At 38.7% G+C, this 21,654-nt stretch overlaps 1 protein-coding gene across 1 annotated transcript in view; it reads left to right on the top strand.

Annotated features, from left to right (window-relative positions):
* Positions 1–3,964, top strand: part of LOC108677176 — a 23,297-nt gene extending 19,333 nt beyond the window's left edge. Inside the window, exons 15-19 of the mRNA XM_047880919.1 lie at positions 2,372–2,400; positions 2,621–2,686; positions 2,992–3,057; positions 3,540–3,605; positions 3,770–3,964. Of these exons, the coding sequence (XP_047736875.1) occupies positions 2,372–2,400; positions 2,621–2,686; positions 2,992–3,057; positions 3,540–3,605; positions 3,770–3,964 (422 nt within the window). The remainder of the gene's footprint in view (positions 1–2,371; positions 2,401–2,620; positions 2,687–2,991; positions 3,058–3,539; positions 3,606–3,769) is intronic.
* The last annotated feature ends 17,690 nt before the right edge of the window (positions 3,965–21,654 follow it).

Genomic DNA, 21,654 nt, shown 5'->3' with positions numbered 1-21,654 from the left:
ATATAGATACTTTAGGCCGATTGTAATATATATACCTATAGTATATATATTTTACATAAATATAGAAATAAAATATAGATACTTTAGGCCGATTGTAATATATATACCTATAGTATATATATTTTACATAAATATAGAAATAAAATATAGATACTTTAGGCCGATTGTAATATATATACCTATAGTATATATATTTTACATAAATATAGAAATAAAATATAGATACTTTAGGCCGATTGTAATATATATACCTATAGTATATATATTTTACATAAATATAGAAATAAAATATAGATACTTTAGGCCGAGTGTAATATATATATATATATAGTATATATATTACATAAACATAGAAATAAAATATAGATACTTTAGGCCGAGTGTAAGATATATAGTATATATATATTACATAGATATAGAAATAAAGTATAGATACTTTAGGCTGATTGTAATATATATATAGTATACATTTTATATAAATATAGAAATAAAATATAGATACTTTAGGCCGATTGTAATATATATATAGTTTATATATTAAATAAATATAGAAATAAAATATAGATTCTTATGGCCGAGTGTAGCGACTCTAGGGCAGAAGCCTGGGCGTCACTCAAATTATGTTAGGGATCCCCACACGATACGTACGTATCCTGGATACGCGCCTTATCAAAACCTTATCAAAGATAAATAATCATACATTCCTCTTGCTCGTGTGTAATGAATTATTGAATAAAATGATGCTGATGCTATTAATATAATTATTATTATCGAATTATTAAATGAATTATTAAATAAAATGATGTTGATGCTATCAAAATAATTATTATTATCGAATTATTTAATGAATTATTGAATAAAATGATGCTGATGCTATCAAAATAATTATTATTATCGAATTATTAAATGAATTATTGAATAAAATGATGTTGATGCTATCAAAATAATTATTATTATCGAATTATTAAATGAATTATTGAATAAAATGATGTTGATGCTATCAAAATAATTATTATTATCGAATTATTAAATGAATTATTGAATAAAATGATGCTGATGCTATCAAAATAATTATTATTATCGAATTATTAAATGAATTATTGAATAAAATGATGTTGATGCTATCAAAATAATTATTATTATCGAATTATTAAATGAATTATTGAATAAAATGATGTTGATGCTATCAAAATAATTATTATTATCGAATTATTAAATGAATTATTGAATAAAATGATGTTGATGCTATCAAAATAATTATTATTATCGAATTATTAAATGAATTATTGAATAAAATGATGTTGATGCTATCAAAATAATTATTATTATCGAATTATTAAATGAATTATTGAATAAAATGATGTTGATGCTATCAAAATAATTATTATTATCGAATTATTAAATGAATTATTGAATAAAATGATGTTGATGCTATCAAAATAATTATTATTATCGAATTATTAAATGAATTATTGAATAAAATGATGTTGATGCTATCAAAATAATTATTATTATCGAATTATTAAATGAATTATTGAATAAAATGATGTTGATGCTATCAAAATAATTATTATTATCGAATTATTAAATGAATTATTGAATAAAATGATGTTGATGCTATCAAAATAATTATTATTATCGAATTATTAAATGAATTATTGAATAAAATGATGTTGATGCTATCAAAATAATTATTATTATCGAATTATTAAATGAATTATTGAATAAAATGATGTTGATGCTATCAAAATAATTATTATTATCGAATTATTAAATGAATTATTGAATAAAATGATGTTGATGCTATCAAAATAATTATTATTATCGAATTATTAAATGAATTATTGAATAAAATGATGTTGATGCTATCAAAATAATTATTATTATCGAATTATTAAATGAATTATTGAATAAAATGATGTTGATGCTATCAAAATAATTATTATTATCGAATTATTAAATGAATTATTGAATAAAATGATGTTGATGCTATCAAAATAATTATTATTATCGAATTATTAAATGAATTATTGAATAAAATGATGTTGATGCTATCAAAATAATTATTATTATCGAATTATTAAATNGGTTAGAGTGGCATGTGTCCCATCTGTGGCAAGGTTAGAGTGGCAGGTGTCCCATCTGTGGCAAGGTTAGAGTGGCAGGTGTCCCATCTGTGGCAAGGTTAGAGTGGCATGTGTCCCATCTGTGGCAAGGTTAGAGTGGCATGTGTCCCATCTGTGGCAAGGTTAGAGTGGCAGGTGTCCCATCTGTGGCAAGGTTAGAGTGGCATGTGTCCCATCTGTGGCAAGGTTAGAGTGGCATGTGTCCCATCTGTTGCTGTGTATGACAACTTGTTGCTGTGTGGCAGCGTATGACAACATGTTGCTGTGTGGCAGCGTATGACAACATGTTGCTGTGTGGCAGCGTATGACAACTTGTTGATGTGTTACAGTTTGTTGCTGTTCGATTGGTATGATAACTTTGTCACTGCCTTCTACATGGCAGAACCATGCAACTGTTTTATTTCGTACGTCAGGCGTCTAGAGTATTACAGTTGTACGTCAGGCACTTGATGAAATATTGTACCTCAGAAACGTAAAACGCTATCATACGTCAGGTGTTCCAGTGGAAGCTGCTTAACCACGTGTCACGTGACCACAAGATGTTATCGTACCTCAGGCACGTAATTAACAAGATGTTATCGTACCTCGATCAGGCACGTAATTAAGTTGTCATACGTCAGGCACTTAATGAACTATCGTACGTCAGGTGTTCCAGTGGAAGCTGCTGAACCACGTGTCACGTGACCACACGATGTTATCGTACCTCAGGCATGTAATTAAGTTGTCGTACGTCAGGCACTAAATGAACTATCGTACGTCAGGTGTTCCAGTGGAAGCTGCTTAACCACGTGTCACGTGACCACAAGATGTTATCGTACCTCAGGCACGTAATTAAATTGTCACCTAATGAACTATCGTACGTCAGGTGTTCCAGTGGAAGCTGCTCAACCACGTTTCACGTGACCACAAGATGTTATCGTACCTCAGGCATGTAATTAAGTTGTCGTACGTCAGTCACCTAATGAAATATCATACCTCAGGCACTAAATGAACTATCATACGTCAGGTGTTCCAGTGGAAGCTGCTCAACCACGTGTCACGTGACCACAAGATGTTATCGTACCTCAGGCACGTTATTAAGTTGTCACTTAATGAACTATCGTACGTCAGGCACCTAATGAACTATCGTACGTCAGGTGTTCCAGTGGAAGCTACTCAACCACGTGTCACGTGACCACACGATGTTATCGTACCTCAGGCATGTTATTAAGTTGTCACTTAATGAACTATCGTACGTCAGGTGTTCCAGTGGAAGCTGCTTAACCACGTGTCACGTGACCACAAGATGTTATCGTACCTCAGGCATTTTATTAAGTTGTCACTTAACGAACTATTGTACCTCAGGCATGATATTAAGTTGTCATACGTCAGGCACGTAATTAAGTTGTCACCTAATGAACTATCGTACGTCAGGTGTTCCAGTGGAAGCTGCTGAACCACGTGTCACGTGACCACAAGATGTTATCGTACCTCAGGCACGTAATTGAGTTGTCGTACGTCAGTCACTTAATGAACTATCGTACGTCAGGTGTTCCAGTGGAAGCTGCTGAACCACGTGTCACGTGACCACAAGATGTTATCGTACCTCAGGCACGTAATTGAGTTGTCGTACGTCAGTCACTTAATGAACTATCGTACGTCAGGTGTTCCAGTGGAAGCTGCTGAACCACGTGTCACGTGACCACAAGATGACCCTGAAGCCGGCTCACTTATCCTACAAGTGCACGGTATGCACGGCCACGTTCAACATGTACAGGCTCTTCGAGAACCACGTGTACAGCGCGCACAGCGTCGTCAACAAGGCCAAGGAGGCAACCACCAAGACTAATGGTCAGTGACTAGTGACTAGTTAGTATTTACTAGTGTTACTAGTTAGTAGTGTACGGTAACTAGTGGCCAGGGTGACAGCGCGCACAGCGTCGTCAACAAGGCCAAGGAGGCAACCACCAAGACTAATGGTCAGTGGCTAGTGACTAGTTACTAGTGTAACTAATGGCCAAGTGACAAGTTACTAGTTAGTAGTGTAACTAGTGGCTAGGGTATATATCAGGCACTGTACACGGACCACCAAGACTAATGGTCAGTGGCTAGTGACAAGTTACTAGTGTAACTAGTGGTCAGGGTATATACATATATCAGGCACGCTGTACACGGACCACAAGACTAATAGTCAGTGACTAGTGACTAGTTAGTATTTACTAGTGTAACTAGTGTTACTAGTTAGTAGTGTAACTAGTGCCCAGACTATATATATATATATATATGTCAGGCACGCTGTACACGGACCACAAAGACTAATGGTCAGAGACTAGTGACAAGTTACTAGTGTAACTAGTGGTCAGGCTATATGGTGGCCGGGCCAAGGGTAATCACGATGCTCACGAACTAAGATAATGATCGTTATAATGACGGTGATAATTGATTTAGTTATGATGATAATGATAACCATAATCCCCCGTCCTCTCTAGCCTGCCTCTCTAGCCTGCCTCTCTAGCCTACCTCTCTAGCCTGCCTCTCTAGCCGGCCTCTCTTCCTTTAAAATTTAGTCCATAGAACGCTAGTCGTTTTATAATACATTTGACATAAAATTTGTGTGATTAGTTAAATAAATAACGTTGATTGCAGTCCATAAATACCGTTATGTGATAACTAACGTTGACTGCCGCCATAAAATACCTTTATGTGATAACCAACGTTAACTGTAGTCCATAAAATACCATTATGTGATAACTAACACGTTGACTACAGTTTCTAAAATAACGTTATGTGACAACAAACGTTGATTGCAGTCCATAAATACAGTTATGTGACAACTAACGTTGACTGCAGTCCATAAAATACCGTTATGTGATAACCAACGTTTGTTACAGGCCAACATGAGCAAAGAAATTACCATCACGAAAGTGGGTACGGCACCGATGAGTCATCGGGCGGCACTTGGCAACCGCGGGGTGAGCGTTGGCAACGTCGCGGCGGCGGCCGCGGCTATAAAAGCAGGCAGCAGCGTCGAGGTGATCAGTCTCGACGAGTCGCCCGTCAAGAGAGCCACGCACGCCGCGGGCTCCGTCAAGCGGCCCAGTCATGACCTCCTGGCCGGGGGCGCGGCCAAGAAACCCAAGACTTCTTAATTATTTATTAGTGATTACTTTAATTAGAGAAGACTATTTAGTAACTAAATGGGTTAATAAAGGCTCGTTTAGTAACTAAATGGGTTAATAGAGGCCTGTTTAGTAATTAAATGGGTTAATAGAGAAGACTATTTAGTAACTAAATGGGTTAATACAGGCCTGTTTAGTGATTAAATGGGTTAATAGAGGCCCGTTTATTAACTAAATGGGTTTTTAAAGGCCTATTTAGTAATTAAATGGGTTAATAAAGGCCCAGTTAATAATTAAATGGGTTAATTGCCCCTTGTCACTGGAGACTTTCTGATGGAAAACATGACGATAATTTAATTGATTATTTAGGCTGCGGTTGAAGTACTAATTATTATTATTCTGATATTTATGTTTCTTTTATAAAGCCTATAAGTTCAGAAAGGCAGGACATGCATTACATTTTCTCATTATTATTATTTATGAAAAATAAGTACACACGACTTCCTGTTAACACAAATGTGTAGGTAAATATACAGAGGAAGCTGTGTGGCGGTAATGGGTGAAGCTAAAAAAATTACCCCGTTTTAGGGTAATTTTTGTCCATGTTAGGATTTCCTGGGGTAACTTACGTGAATTTTAGGGAATTTATAAGAGGAACCTTAGGGTATTTATTGCCCCGTGTTTTAGGGTAATTTTTGTCCATTATAGGATTTCCTGGGGTAACTTTTGTGAATTTTAGGGAATTTATAAGAGGAACTTTAGGGTATTTATTGCCCCGTGTTTTAGGATAATTTTTGTCCATGTTAGGATTTCCTGGGGTAACTTATGCGAGTTTTGGGGAATTTCTAAGTGGAACCTTAGGGTATTTATTGCCTCGTGAATATGATTGCCTCGGAGCAAAATTTCACGTTCATTTTCATGCTTTATTTTACGTTCATTTTTTGCATGTTTTTTTTTTAATTCAACGTGCGTTTTGAAAAAAAATTGGAGCTCGTTTTTTCCTGAAACTTCGATGAATTTTGTACAACATTTGTGCGCCTCGTAAGTGTACTTACATGTACATGCTTCTGACACTGTAAAGTACACTGTACACCAGTGTAAAGTACACTGTACACTGTACACTAGTGTAAAGTACACTGTACACTGTACACTAGTGTAAAGTACACTGTACACTGTACACTAGTGTAAAGTATAAAGTACACTGTACACTAGTACAAAGTACACTGGTGTAAAGTACACTGTACACTAGTACAAAGTACACTAGTGTATAGTACACTGTACACTAGTACAAAGTACACGCGAAGTTATCACTTTAGTCTCGAGTTAATAAAAGGATTACATTTGTACTACGCCGCTGTGTACAAAATGTAAATGTTGCTACTTTGAATGATGTGTACTTGTGTACCTTTGTGTACGTTTGTGTTGTGTACAAGCTGGCACAATATTGTGTCACAATATGAGCTGTTGTACAAATGATAGTGGCACAATGTGCAGTGTTTGTACAGTTAATAGTGACACAATCTATTGTGTTGGGGGCGGCAAAGAACGTTTGTCACCAAAAACGTTCACAAACTTGTAACGTTTTTCTCATTAGATTCTCTGTATATTTCCTGACTTTTGAAGAACGTTTGTTGACCGCAAAACGTTTTTTTTTTGTTTTATACACAAAAGAAACGTTTCTTTTTTTTACTTTTTTCCATAATGCGGGCCAGTGACGTTTATAGGAGAAAGAAACGTTGATAGAAACGTTGACAATGGAACGTTTACGTCGGAACATTTTTGTCGGTGTCGCTCAAAGTATATTTATAGCTATCCAGTAAATTATTTTTATTTTTTCGTTAATGCAAGAAATTCTTTCCTGTATTTAATGTTAAATTACTGGCCCAGTATACTGCTAGTTCTTACTGGCCCAGTATTTCGACTCCTACTTACCCAGTATAATGTCTCCTACTGGCCCAGTATATTGGCTTCTACTGGCCCAGTATAATGGTTTTCACTGGCCCAGTATAATGGTTTTACTGGCCCAGTATATTGGCTTCTACTGGCCCAGTATAGTGGTTTTCACTGGCCCAGTATAATGGTTTTACTGGCCCAGTATATTGGCTTCTACTGGTCCAGTATAGTGGTTTTCACTCGCCCAGTATATCGACTCCTACTTACCCAGTATAATGTCTCCTACTGGCCCAGTATATTGGCTTCTACTGGCCCAGTATAATGGTTTTTACTGGCCCAGTATATTGGTTTTAACTGGCCCAGTAACTCACCCAGTATACGATTGATAAATCTTTTGCTTGTTCATGAAATTGTAAAATATTTACGTACGAATATCATTACTACGAAGAGTTCGGTAGGAATAGCATTGAAGGTTCCCCGCTGCATCACACTCTGAAAAATACATGGTATACATTGTCCAAATATTGAGAGACGTGTAGCACTGATACGTCCCCAAAGTGTGTCAAGACGACCCACATAAGGGCGCAAGTGCATCGATATTTGAGACACGTGTAGCACTGATACGTCCTTTGTTCCTGAGCCTAACTGTGTCAAGATGACCCACATAAAGGCGCAAGTGCATCGATATTTATGACACACATAAGGGCGCAAGTGCATCGATATTTATGACACACATAAGGGCGGCGCAAGTGCATCGATATTTATGACACACATAAGGGCGCAAGTGCATCGATATTTATGACACACATAAGGGCGCAAGTGCATCGATATTTATGACACACATAAGGGCGCAAGTGCATCGATATTTGAGACAAAGTACAGCTTATTTCTCCGCGTGCACGTGAGTTTTGTAAGAAATGTTGAGAGGCTTGCGATGTTAGTGTACATAATGTAATGTATGTGCCGTGTGCTCTCAGTAAACATTACAAGTTAACCTTGTTCTTATTTTCTTATCATCTCTGTACGTTGATTTATGCGTTCACGACAGATCGCGAAAGGGTGGAGGGGGGGGTGGAGTTTTTATTTATTTTCTTTTTGTTTTTAAAATGTTATTTTGTTGCTATTAACACACTAAAAAATATTAATTATTATTATTATTAACACACAACAAAATTATAATTATTATATTATTATTAACACACAACAAAATAACACACTAAATGTGCTATTTTGTTGGTTTTGTTATGGACGTAGCAGCCCCAGGCCACGCTAGCGCCTTCACTCACAAAAATGTATGGGTTATAATGCACTGATACTGACCCACTTCCTGCCTGTAGCACTGATACTGACACACTTCCTGCCCGTAGCACTGATACTGACCCACTTCCTGCCTGTATCACTGATACTGACCCACTTCCTGCCTGTATCACTGATACTGACTCACTTCCTGCCTGTAGCACTGATACTGACACACTTCCTGCCTGTAGCACTGATACGCCAGGCCCAGAACTGGGTCAGGACGACTCACTTGAACCAAAGTGCATCGATTTTTGGACAATGAGTGACACATTTCTCCGTAATACCTTATGGTATAATAATGTTTAGTATAGTAATATCTTGCAGTAATATAATATATAGTATAGTAATATCTTATAGTAATATAATGTATAGTATAGTATATCGTATATAGTAACTTATAGTATATTTTAGTATAGTAACATTCTATGGATTAACGGTCGTCATGTTACCTGTACGTTATCAGTACCATATATTTAAAATATATTACAAAATATATATATTATATTTATAATAATATATAGAAAATATAATATATTAAAATATATTATATATAACATATATTTTAAGTACAGCTGACATTTTTCTCACCATGTCCACAAACAATGGTGTTATATGTACGAATTATATATAGAGATATATCCTGCATATATTATATGCATTATCTCCATATAGATACCTTGACTGATAAGGTTAGGCGAGCGCGTTAAGGTTTAGAATTAAACTCGCCACACCGGAACTTTATTTTCTTCATTTTTAGCGCATTTTCTCATTTATGGAAAAAATGCACTATTGTGCTCGCCATGTCCGTCCGTCTGTCCGTCCATCTGTCTGTCTGTCCGTCCGTCTGTCTGTCTGTCCGTCCGTCTGTCCGTCCGTCTGTCTGTCCGTCCGTCTGTCTGTCTGTCCGTCCGTCCGTCTGTCCGTCCGTCCGTCTGTCTGTCCGTCCGTCCGTCTGTCCGTCCGTCTGTCCGTGACCTCAAGTTTTCGTCGACGAGAAAATGCGCTCTCTGTCACTCACTGCAGTGAGTACTGAGTTATATTTTTTTCATTTTTCTTGAACAGAATCGCAAATAAATACAATATACAAAACAATGTACAATGCAATAGATTTGCAATACCTCATTAAACAATCGACAAAATTAATGGATTCTAATCAACATTAATATTAAGAAGGGTATGTACCTTTGTCTTCATCAATTTTCTAAGCCATAGTCGAGATTATTCTTTACGCTGTCACGATTAAAAATAAATAGAATGAATTTAATTAGAGGTGTGAAAAAATTTATATCTAAGATGACGCTAAACAGAAAATTAAAAAGAAATAGAAAGAATTTATTTAGGAATAGAAATAGTGTGAAATTATTTCTAGCTAAGATGACGCTAAACTAATAAAACACTGCCTACTGTAATAAAACACTACCTACTGTAATAAAACACTGCCTACTGTAATAAAACACTACCTACTGTAATAAAACACTTCTACGTTTTTTTATGACGTAGTAGCGCCATGGCTCACACCATCAAATTCCAAGGCCAACTGAGCAGGCATGAAGCGCCTGACGCCGCTGTTACTCTTTCAGAACGCGTTCGGTACTCGTCTTGTTACCGTGAGACTCCATTTCAAACCTCAACTTTCGTTGTTTCGTAGTAATTTCATTTTTCGTAAGTGGCAAGTGTACTTGCCAAGCGGCGTTAATGGGTTAACTGCTCGAAAAAGCGTATTAATATGCTCCGAAAATATTAGGCACAACATGATGCAATTACCTGAATATTCCTATGAATGCATAAAAGTATCGAATATTTACTACGTACGCGTAAAGCCATCTTCATTAACATCACATGATACCACTACCAGGAATGACGATATTAGTTGCCAAAACGATCGTCAGTAACAACGCACTAAGCATCAACTGAGCAGCTGTCTCTTATACACATCTAGATGTGTATAAGAGACAGGGCCAAGAACATCAGGCGTAAATCCTGGAGCATCGCTAACAACGAAAGACGATTCTGATTAGTCATACGTGATAATCTTCACCAGTCATAGTCATAATCAAAAATAATAATTGTGATAAGTAAATATAGCGTCATAAGAGATGACCGTCTTAAGTAATCAGCATCGTAACCAATAATCGTCGTAAGTGATAATCGTCGTAAATGATAATCGTCGTAAATAATAATCGTCGTAGGTAATAATCGTCGTAAATGATAATCGTCGTAAATAATAATCGTCGTAGGTAATAATCGTCGTAAGTGATAATCGTCGTAAGTGATAATCGTCGTAAGTGATAATCGTCGTAAGTAATAATCGTCGTAAATAATAATCGTCGTAAGTAATAATCGTCGTAAGTGATAATCGTCGTAAGTAATAATTGTCGTAAATAATAATCGTCGTAAGTAATAATCGTCGTAAGTGATNAGCAGATCTCGGGTGCTGTCTCTTATACACATCTAGATGTGTATAAGAGACAGACACTATCCATCTTCACAGACCTTACTCGACGGCTTCTAACGACTCACTGGCGGGCGCGAACGAGAAGATAGCGGCATCTTATACTCTCCTCGTGTGTACAGGCTTACTAGCCGGATAGTCACCAAGCGACCGACACTAGCCAGATTTACTAGCCGTCTGCACTATCCCTGTGTACAAGCATATTAGGATATGAAAGATCACTTACTGCTCAACTTTAGGATATGAAAGATCACTTACTGCTCAACTTTAGGATATGAAAGATCACTTACTGCTCAACTTTAGGATATGAAAGATGCAGCAAGAATCCCTGCCGAGCGCGAGACAGCAGACAAATTGCGAGCCATGCGAGATGGCGCTTCAAATGGTGACAACGATGACAAACGCGATAATTTGAATAATATGCAAATGATAGCAAGCAGAATTCCGACGGATCGAATAGAAGAGCAATAAAAAAGAGTTATCAGTCATTGGAAGGAAAATGACGTGCTAATTGTATGAAATAGCATGTGAAAAGAACCACACACTACATGCAATGAATTAAATATAACATACGATGAAATGAAGAAAGGAACGTTTAGTGTTATTGAATTTGGATGACATGAAATGATAGTAGCTATGAAATTAATAATAATTACTCAGCTGACGCATACTAAATTGTAATGTTCTACCATAAAAAACTACCAGGAGTAAGCATAAAACTTTAGAATGGAATACCATTCTTATTATCAAATTGAATATTGAACTTCTTGTAGAGCACAAAGAAATATGAGAGCTCACTAAATTCTTCTGTACGAACTGCGCTCTTTCAGACCTCAAATGTAAAGACGACATCGAGACACGGATATTTTTTACGCTAAGTTACGATCTTCATTTTTTTATAGACTCAACCAATCGTAGTTGGTCATTCAAGTCAATCAAAATTTCATATTTGTTCAACTCTAGCATGAAGAATGCTTAATTTTACGCATATCCAGGAATTAAAGTTTTTTTTTCTTATTAAACATTTACACACGAAGAACTCTACGGAAAAAGGAGTTTCTAAAAGCCTAGTTCAACTAGCATACTATAGATGGATGGTACAGAGGCTCGAAATAAGTCACGGTCTTCCAGGAAGTCTCCAGATCTGCCCGGATGTGACGTTCTGTTAGATAGTCGCACCAGCTTCGTCGAACTGAATTATTATGCAATGTATATTTTAAATGACAATAAACATGAGCAGTTAATCGATGGCAGCAGAATACGACGCTTGGAAAAGAGCTCGTGCCAAGCTTACAGTAGATATTTTAGTTTGCCTCGTACTTCACCTATGATACGATCAATAGATTAAATTTTGAATTAGGAACAGAGACTTTTCGTGATATAATTTCAGTTTAACATAGTTAACGACATAAATTCAGTGAGAAATGGGTACGTCTGGCCGAGAATTTTATGTTCATAGTGTCTGCCTCAGATGATATCATGTACTGACATTCTTATGAATTCTTAGTGACTCCTAGAAATCCATGTGAATTATAACCTGGACCTAACATATTATTTGTCTACAAATAGTCATACACGATAAGGATAAAGATTACTCTACCCGTAGCTAATTCATAAGATGTTTAAATGTATTGCTTTCGAATACGTGCATATGTTATCATGCAGAAAGACGATGGCAAAGCCAACGACGAAGCTGCGAGGAACATTAAATCAGAACTTGGCTACCAAGACATCTAATTTCAGGATTAATTAAACGACAAAACAACAATCTTAATACAAAATAAATTCTGTCAAGAGACAAAAGACTTGACCGAAATTGCTGTCAAGAAAAGCGGCGCAATTTGAGCGGCTCTTCGAAGCAGGAGCCTTGATTTATGGGCGAAAATGACACCCAAACGACGCATCAGCGGCAACACTAACACAATCAATCGTATTCGGGGTAATTCCATCGCACGTAATAAATTCTTAGGAAATGTATGTGACCATGCCAACTAAATTACACAACGCTTCAACACACCTGTAAATCCCCGTGTCGGTTACACTTATGAGGACATGTACGACACAGTTGGTCATGAATTAAACGTGCACCTATTGCAAGAAGCTTTATTAGTAGGAAGAAACTCGACAAGAATATTTCTACTATATACAATTGGTATAGCCAAACCATGTTAAAGAATGTACAAAGTTCAGCGCATAATTATAAGCAAGAAGTGCTTTAAATAGTAAAACTTGACAAACTTGATGAACCTCTTCAAACATCAAAGTTTGAACCTGAATTGTTAAAAAATTGTACTTTGATTTGTAAACTTAAAAAAAAAGTGAACATTGAACCCGGATAAAATAGCCTTCAAAGCTGAACGAAGCTTGTACTCGACAAGTTTTTATAAGATTGGAGATCATGTAACTAACTCCGACTGATAATTTTATTGTGCTTTCATTCTCACAAGAAATGCATAAGAAAAAGTAATGAAAAATGGTCATGATGTGCTATGTACTAGCGTGAACACTTAAAAATCATGTTTAAATATGAATTCGAATTAGAAATAAAATTCCCGTTTTCAACACTCAATCTGCATCGAAAAATTTATAAATGAACATTTATTTGGTAACAAAACTACAGCAGTCAGTCGAGTCACAAATTCCTAACCTCAAACCACGAACGCCGTCCGAATTGGTTCATGGAGATATTGGTTCATGGAGATATTGGTTCATGGAGATATTGGTTCATGGAGATATTGGTTCGTGGAGATATTGGTTCATGGAGATATTGGCCCATGGAGATATTGGCGGCTTATGGAGATATGGGCCTATGGTGAAGGTTCTATTGATCACAGTCAGACTTGCTTCGCAACTACGAAGTTGCTTATAGTATACAATTAGCCTCGTACCGTTCCCCATTAATGAGGAAGGTAGAGGGTTCAGGAATTTTTTTTTACTTTAAAATCTCTGTCGTAACTGCAGGAAGAGATGCGACTCCACATCGCAAAGACTGAGCACGCGTGTTGTTTGAGCTACGACTGAGCTATTCCGTATTATCCGCCAAACTTTGGCGGATAATATCGCTATTATCGCTATCGTCGATAGTAAGCAAATATATTGGCCCTCATCACGAGCACATACATCGTGTATGTGTAAGAGTCAGTGCAGGAAATTACGTAGCTCATAACACTTCTTTATTCACTATAATAATTAATATACAACAGCATTATATGAGCGGTCAGCAGTCCGATGTGCTGCGATGCAAGCATGCTAATTGTGAAATTTTGATAAAATTTATCACTAAAATTCAATTATATAGAGAAAAATGTAGTAAGATTCATCTTATTGTTAACTGGAATGGGGTATAAAATTTTCCATCATTGTTACCTAAGAATCGTCAATCTATCTAATAAATGAAAATGTCACTCGATAGTTCGATGCGCAGATTAACCAGAAATTCTAAATATTTGCCTCGAAAATTTTTTTTGTGAATTTATGCGGCTTATTATTTGCTTCTAGATTTATGGGTGACCTAAAGTTGGAAATAATCTAAACAAAAAAGTGAACGTCTGAGGGAAAGCGTGACGACTGCAAATTTACATAAGCTACCCCGACACAGTCGCGACTGTACGTGCTTTGCGATCACCGATAACTGCCAGTGAAGTCACAGATAACCCAACGATAATTTTTAACGTGCGCTGACCATTTTTCCACTTTCTTCCCTAATGAATAAACTGAATAAAATTTCTTTTTTATACCACGGTTGTTTCATTACCGTGTACGAGGGAGGGATTCTGCGCATGATTGCCGCTGCAACTTCTCCACACGACAAAATTTCTTCTCGCTTCGAATCACCGACATGTGGAACAGCCTCCCCGATGACATCGGTGGCGCTCCAAGTATGAACGCGTTCAAGAACAGACTAGATAAAGCTATGGAAAAATCTATGTTCAGATATGAAATGCCTAGCACCATATCGAACCCGGTAAAAGTTGAGTAGCTATTTCAAACTTTCGTCAGTCGTGAAAAGATCCGGTCAAATGACACGATTTTAGATCTTCTGTGAACAAGGCACAAAAAGGAAAAGAATCTGCGACAGGCCACATCAGGCCTACACTGCAGCGCCGAGATCACTATGTTATGTTATGTTAGCTATGCACAGGACTGCTAGCTGTGCGCAAGAGTGTCAACTGTTAGCACGACTGTCAGCAGTGCACATAACTTCCAGCTTTACACTGTGCGCCGGACTGCCAGCTGTGCACACTGCTGTCACTATCCTCTACTGGAAAATTTCTCACGGCGAAAATTGCTCACCGAAATTTCTCAAAAAAATTCTTTCATATGGACGAATAATATAATTTCCGCTTACATATTCTCCATTATCTTATTATTGATAACGCAGATGATTACTGTGAGTGGCTTAGAAGTTTAGCAAGCACGTCAACTTCCTGTATTGTAAGAAAATTGTGAATAATAGATTATGACAAGTGTGCAGGTTAGGTCTTCTTGATATATCGGCCTAAACTCTGTGGAGAAAGTCGTATTCCTCCCTACGCAGTGACTTCGCTGCTCAAATCTACTTTACTTAAGTCATACTAATCTCCAGTTAGCCCTATCCATGCATCTTTGACGGATTTATGGTAGAAGATTCAAAAAGTTATTTGAGTTGAATTTATTTACGGCATGTGCGCCCATCTCTCAGTGCGCTGTAGATCCCACACCGCAAAGACTGACTACGTGCGTTTTTTGAGCTGCGACTGAGCTATTCCATATCATGCGTCAAACTTCAACCGCCGTCATCGATGGTAGGCAGATATATTGGCTCTCATCACGAGTACATACATCGTGTATGTGTAAGAGTCTGTACAGGAAATGACGTAGCGCATAACACTTCTTTATTCCTTATAATAATTTATGAATACCACAGCATTATATGAGCGGTCATCATAACGTTCTGCTGCATTGCCAGCAAGCTAATTATGAAATTTTGATAAAATTCCTCGATAAATTCAATTTTATAGAGAAAAATATAGTAAGATTCAGCTTATTGTTAGTTGGAAAGAGGTATAAAATTTTACATCGTTGTTTTCTAAGAATCGCCAATGTAACTAAAAAAAATACTTAAAAACAAACTTTTTAAAAAACCACGTTTTTCTTGTGGACTAAAAAGTAGAAAATAAATTATGGCTCATACCCAAAAAACGTGTGTGGGGCAGATTTATGATTAAAGCGAAAAGCACACAACACACGAATTTTGGAAATTTGATGGTGAACGTACATGAATAAATACGCCTGGAAACGTGCAACAAATTATTGATTATTGTATTGTCATCGGGAGCTGAGCTTCCCTAAAAGTTTCAGAGCGCTAGCTAGCGGGAAAGTTGGTGAAATATCGATTGCAAGATTTGATCATCACAAACAGACAGACAGACGGACAAGAAAGCGAGCTAAGAAAAACGTGGTAATAAAATACGAATGTCACTCGATAGTTCGAATCGCAGATTGATCAGAAATTCAAATGCAAATACTTGCCTCGAAAACATTTTTCGGTAATTTGTGTGCTCATTCTTTGCTTTTAGATTTACGGGTGATCTAAATTTCAAAATAATCCAAACAAAAAAGTGAGCGTCCGGGGACAAGTGTGACGCCTGCCAATTTACATAAGCTACCCCGACACAGTCGCGATTGTACGTGCTTTGCGATCAGCAGTGACGGCTCGTAAATTCTACGGATATCCGACGATAATTTTGAACATGTACTGACCATTTTTCCACTCCCTTCCTTGTGTGAATAAACTGAATAAAATTCCATCCTTACACCACGGTTGTCTCATTGCCGTACATGAAGAATGGATTCTGCGCAAGAGTGCCTAGTGTGCTGTCACTATGCTATACTAAAAAATTTCTCATATACTGACGAATAATAAAATTTCCGTTTACATAATCTGCATTATCTTATTAAAAATAACGCAAATTATTGCTATGAGTGACTGAGAAAGTTTAGCCAGCACGTCGACGAGCTGTAGTGTAAGAAACTTGTGAATAATTATTGATTGTAACAAGTTTACAGTTTTTGATATATCGAACTATCCCCAATAGAGTTCTATTCGTCACTTTTCATTGGCTTGTGCATCTCCTAATCGCTAAGTCATAATATTTACCTCGTAGCCCTATCCATCCATCTTTTTACGGATTAATTGTAGAAACTTCAAAAAGTTATAATAAAATCTTTAATATATCATAATTTTTCACCACGTTGTGGATCCAACATCGCCATGACTGAGCATGCGCATTATTTTTAGCTGAAACTAAGCTATTCCCAAACTGCCGTTAAACCTGGGCATTCCATCCTCGATAGCAAGTATATATATTAACCACTATCACAACAAGCCTACTTATCATGTGTGTGAAAGAACCAGCGCGGGAACAGGCATAGCATGCAACACTTAACTACAATATTTTTCTCGTCTGCATTATACCTCTGTGGGCAGGGTGGCCCAGTGGTTACAGTTCAGCGCGGGTTCGATCCCAGCTCTGTGCGCCAGTTTCTGGTCAGAATCGGCGAGGAGGCCGGGCGGTCAAGCACAGCAGAATTGTAGCAGTGAGTTGCGAGTTCGAGACCGCAAAATGCTGTGAATGTTCTGCGATGTTAAGAATCGGCGACAGGCCTACGGCCCACTAAACGCTGAAACCGCCATTATTATTATTATTATATATGTAGCTGCGTGGCTGATGTGCTGCGATGCCAGCAAGCGAATGGTGGAACTATACACCAAAATAATCCCATAAAAAGAAAATTTTAGCTCGTGGTGAACTGGAATACGAAATAACTCTTGTCAATGGCTCGTCTGAGATACTATAAACGATAATATTAATACTCGATCGTTCGAACCGCATATTAACCAGAAATTTAAAGGCAAATAGTATGGGATTACATTTTTTAAATTTTTGTAGCTTTTTTACCTTCCTATTTGTGGGTAGTCTAAATTTTACAGTTTAAAGAAAGACGATAGTAAAGTGGCAAGTACGACGCCTGCCCGCCTTCAAGTTACCCAGACGTGGTAGGACACGCTCCGTTCTTTGTGATCTGCGATGATGGTCACTTATCTTCAGTGCTTCGTCTAACCACTCCTAAAAAAAACTATCCTTCATGCACATTTCATTTATCATCTGGATACTGGTATCTTCAGCTATTCGCCTTCACACTTACATAAAACTTTTCACATCTTCATAACGCATATGGCCACTGATATGCCTAGTGGCTCGGCTTCTCAATCGTAAATAAAAACTTTTCCCAGTGCGGCCGAAGCCCGAGAGCGAGGAATTCATGATAGCGACGTGAAATTCCTGTCAGATCGGCAAGTAGCTACGTTTGAGCGTGTTGCCTCTAATATAGCTCGTGTCAGCACCTGTCACGAGGCTACGACCTGCTTTCATGGGGCCGAGTAATGAGGTCGGTCACAACTAATTGACCTCGGCCGACCACTGGCCATCTATCATTACTCGCCCTTCATTGTGCTCTTCTCCAACACAAGAGTGACAGACGGGCTATTAAAACATCGATCAGAAGGCACGAGGTAAATGAAAGACCTGAAAGAGGTAAATGAAAGACATGAACACAAGCGTGTAGTTTACTCGTGGCCGCGCTTGGACGCGCGGGTGCCGCGCAGCAGACCGGTCCTCCTGGCGGCGATGAGACCGACCTTGCGACCAGGGGTCTTGTCCCTTGCCACGGTGCTGGCCTTGCCAATGTGCTGGTGGTTACCACCTCCGTGGGGATGCTCCACGGGGTTCATGGCCACACCGCGTACCTTAGGCCAGCAGTTGCGCTTCACTCTGATCAATCAAAGCAAGCAATTAATCTTATTCTACCAGAGGCGGGGAAATGGTGCGGCTCGTACCCGTACCCTTGCTGTCCGCCCCTGTAAGGTCGTCAGTTTTATTATACGGCTCGTACCCGTATCCTTGCTGTCCGCTTTTGTGGTCCTCAGTGATTTATTAGCATTCCTCGACGTTGTATCCCTGAGGCTGAGACCCTGTTTCCCGGAGCTTTTGGACCTAATAAATTGTGTGCTTTGTACAGAGGAATTGTGTATCGCCGAAGATCACCAATATATTAAGAAAAGTTCCTCGTGTTTATTCCTCCTCTCTCCAAACGCAAGGGAATTTAGAGCCGGACCAAAGAGCGACTCTTTAGCCCTTGTGTTAAAACCAATACGCAAGTCACCGTCAAGTCGGCACGCTACCCGTAACTATTTCGACTTCGCGGCGGTGTTTCCGGTTACACAAGTGAAGTTAAGAAATTTGGTGGCAGCGGTGGGATTGGAGTGTCTTCCATCGGCGCTCCAAAGCAGTGAAACAAACTTTCCTGCTTTTATATACCGGACGGACTCATAACTTCCGACATGATGATCGAAGAATTGTTCCAAGGAACGAGGGCGCGGCGAGAAGCTTGGCCAAGGCACCACTCGACGATGTCAAGTTTGGCCCGAGAAGACCGACTGTGACTATGTGACAATGATGCCGGATGAATCCAAGGCCTGCGGCATAATGGCGGACGTTTGGGCACGAAACAGAAAATATTAGGATACATCAGAAGTACTCGCCTTAATGGCGGATCAATTGCTCGAGAGAGCGGGAGCGCGGCGTGATGCGCAGCCGAGGCGTCGCTATGAGATCAAGTTTGAGGCACGACCTCAACGTGAACACGAGAAACTGGAAGATTATGTAGGCTATTTTGAAAATTATTGTGCTGCCGTTGAAGTTGATGAAGATGAGGAGGTCTGTCTCTTCAGGGCTCTTCTGAACGCATCGCCACGACTACGATTGAAAATGATCGACAGAGAGTTGCTGACTTGGCAGGATGTGCGCTTCTATCTCTTGCGGCAAGGAAGCACGGAGGAGAGGAATCGAGCTTGGCGGAGGTTGAGTCAACGGACCTGGGGTCCGAATGAAGAACTTATGGACTTCGCTGCTGATTGTCTGGGTCTTGCGCTTAAGGCATGGCCGGGTAACAGACAAGGGGCGGAGGAGATGGCGATCGACGCGTTTATTGAGGGGCTTCCTTCCGATCTCAGGGATCGGGCTGAACAGAGAGATGCGGGCGATCTGTGGGAGCTGGCTCAATATGTNATGCGCTTTGAGGCACTTGATTCTCGTGTTTTGCCCCTAGTGTGAACGGGCCTTAAGGAGTGAGGTAGGAGAAGAGGCAGCTCAGTGTGGGTCGGCCAGCGTGTCGAGAAGACGTCATGTTGTGTGCGGAATTTGGAGGAAGTCTCGTGTTGGAGACTAAGTTAGTTTTGAGGCCAACGCCCATGTGTTAAATTAGAAGAACCACCCAACTGGAGAAACCTATGTCCGCCGACGAAAGATATCTGAAGCCGATACTGATGTCTTAATTTTGATTCACCGGCAAACGTTCAACGACGAGAAACCTATGTCCGCCGACGGAAGAGATCTTGAAGCCGATACTACCCGACCTGCGAAGATACTGATGTCCTAATTTTGATTCATCGGCAAACGTTCAACGACGAGAAACCTATGTCCACCGAGATAGACTTTTATTCCGGAAGCCAGCATCTACAGAAATAACCAACCACGCACCGCCCCAAATAAACGCACACCAGGGAACGCGGACCGAAGAACTCCGATTGCTAATCTTCGCAGTCACTTTCGCCTTGGAAAACTTTCGCCGTCCGCTGCGCCGTGGGCTCCACCGTCTCCACAATTTCGGTGATGTACATCGGGAAACATATTTAGAAACTGTCTTATTTTCCGTAGAGACGGGGGTCGTAGAAATGAAATAACGGGGTAGATAGGTCGGGAGAGGATCCCTTTTGAAACAAATACTATGTCGGGAATTTCCCCTGTGTAAATTCTGTCTGAGCTTCATATCTTTGTGTGACAGTATAGGACTATATTCCGTGTAAATCGTGTCTTAGCTTCGCCGACTTGCCCGATTGTATTAGACTAGATTTTTCTATAATATAGTAACTATAGAATTTATCTCCATGTGTTGTCATTGCTCCTTTGCTAACTAGTTCGCTGTTTTGACATTAGAACCGTATATCATCGTGCCACTTTGGCCACTCTGGCCAAAGTAACCTGACCAAATTCTAATTTGTATCAGATGATAGAAAATCGATGAGTTAACGTAATATTTTAGTACGAAAGTTTGTATTTCTGATATAACCTCGTGGCAAAGTAGAAGTGATTAAAGATCTCGATATGAGGTAAATATAGTGAAAATTAGGAAGTCTTTAACTTTATAACAAACTATTCACTAGGTAAACTATTCAAGAGGTTACCACCATTTCTTTGATCTTATTCTGCACCGGTATGCCGCTACTTGTTGATCAAATAGGTCCACACCACCCATGTGCTGATTATAAACGTGGATTGAGTGTGGTAGGTCAACATAAATATGTTTCCTGGCCACTCGATTCCACCTTTTTGGTTTCTTGGCAGGATCTTCGCGAAGTTTGTTAGAGGCAACGCTTACCGCTTTGTTGTCTTTCCACTTTACAACCGCGATGCAGCCTGTGAATGCTTCATCACTAGTTCCTCTTTCTTCTTTTTCCAAAATTGTTCTCTTTTTCAATGGGGCAGGGCACCAGATAGTCGGTCTTCTCTTAGAGTACAAGTAGCAGCGATTTTCCTCTGTGCAAGTTCCTCTAGTAATGAAACTGAACCAAAGAAATTGTCAAATACAACGTGCTGTGCGGCTTTCATATTCACTTTCTCNATTAGACACAACATGATGCAATTACCTGAATATTCCTATGAATGCATAAAAGTATCGAATATTT

Source organism: Hyalella azteca, unplaced genomic scaffold (genome assembly GCF_000764305.2).
Source record: "Hyalella azteca isolate HAZT.00-mixed unplaced genomic scaffold, Hazt_2.0.2 contig6587, whole genome shotgun sequence".
NCBI lineage: Eukaryota > Metazoa > Arthropoda > Malacostraca > Amphipoda > Hyalellidae > Hyalella > Hyalella azteca.
Note: the sequence above shows the minus strand (reverse complement) of the source record. Positions and strands in the feature narration are given on the sequence as shown.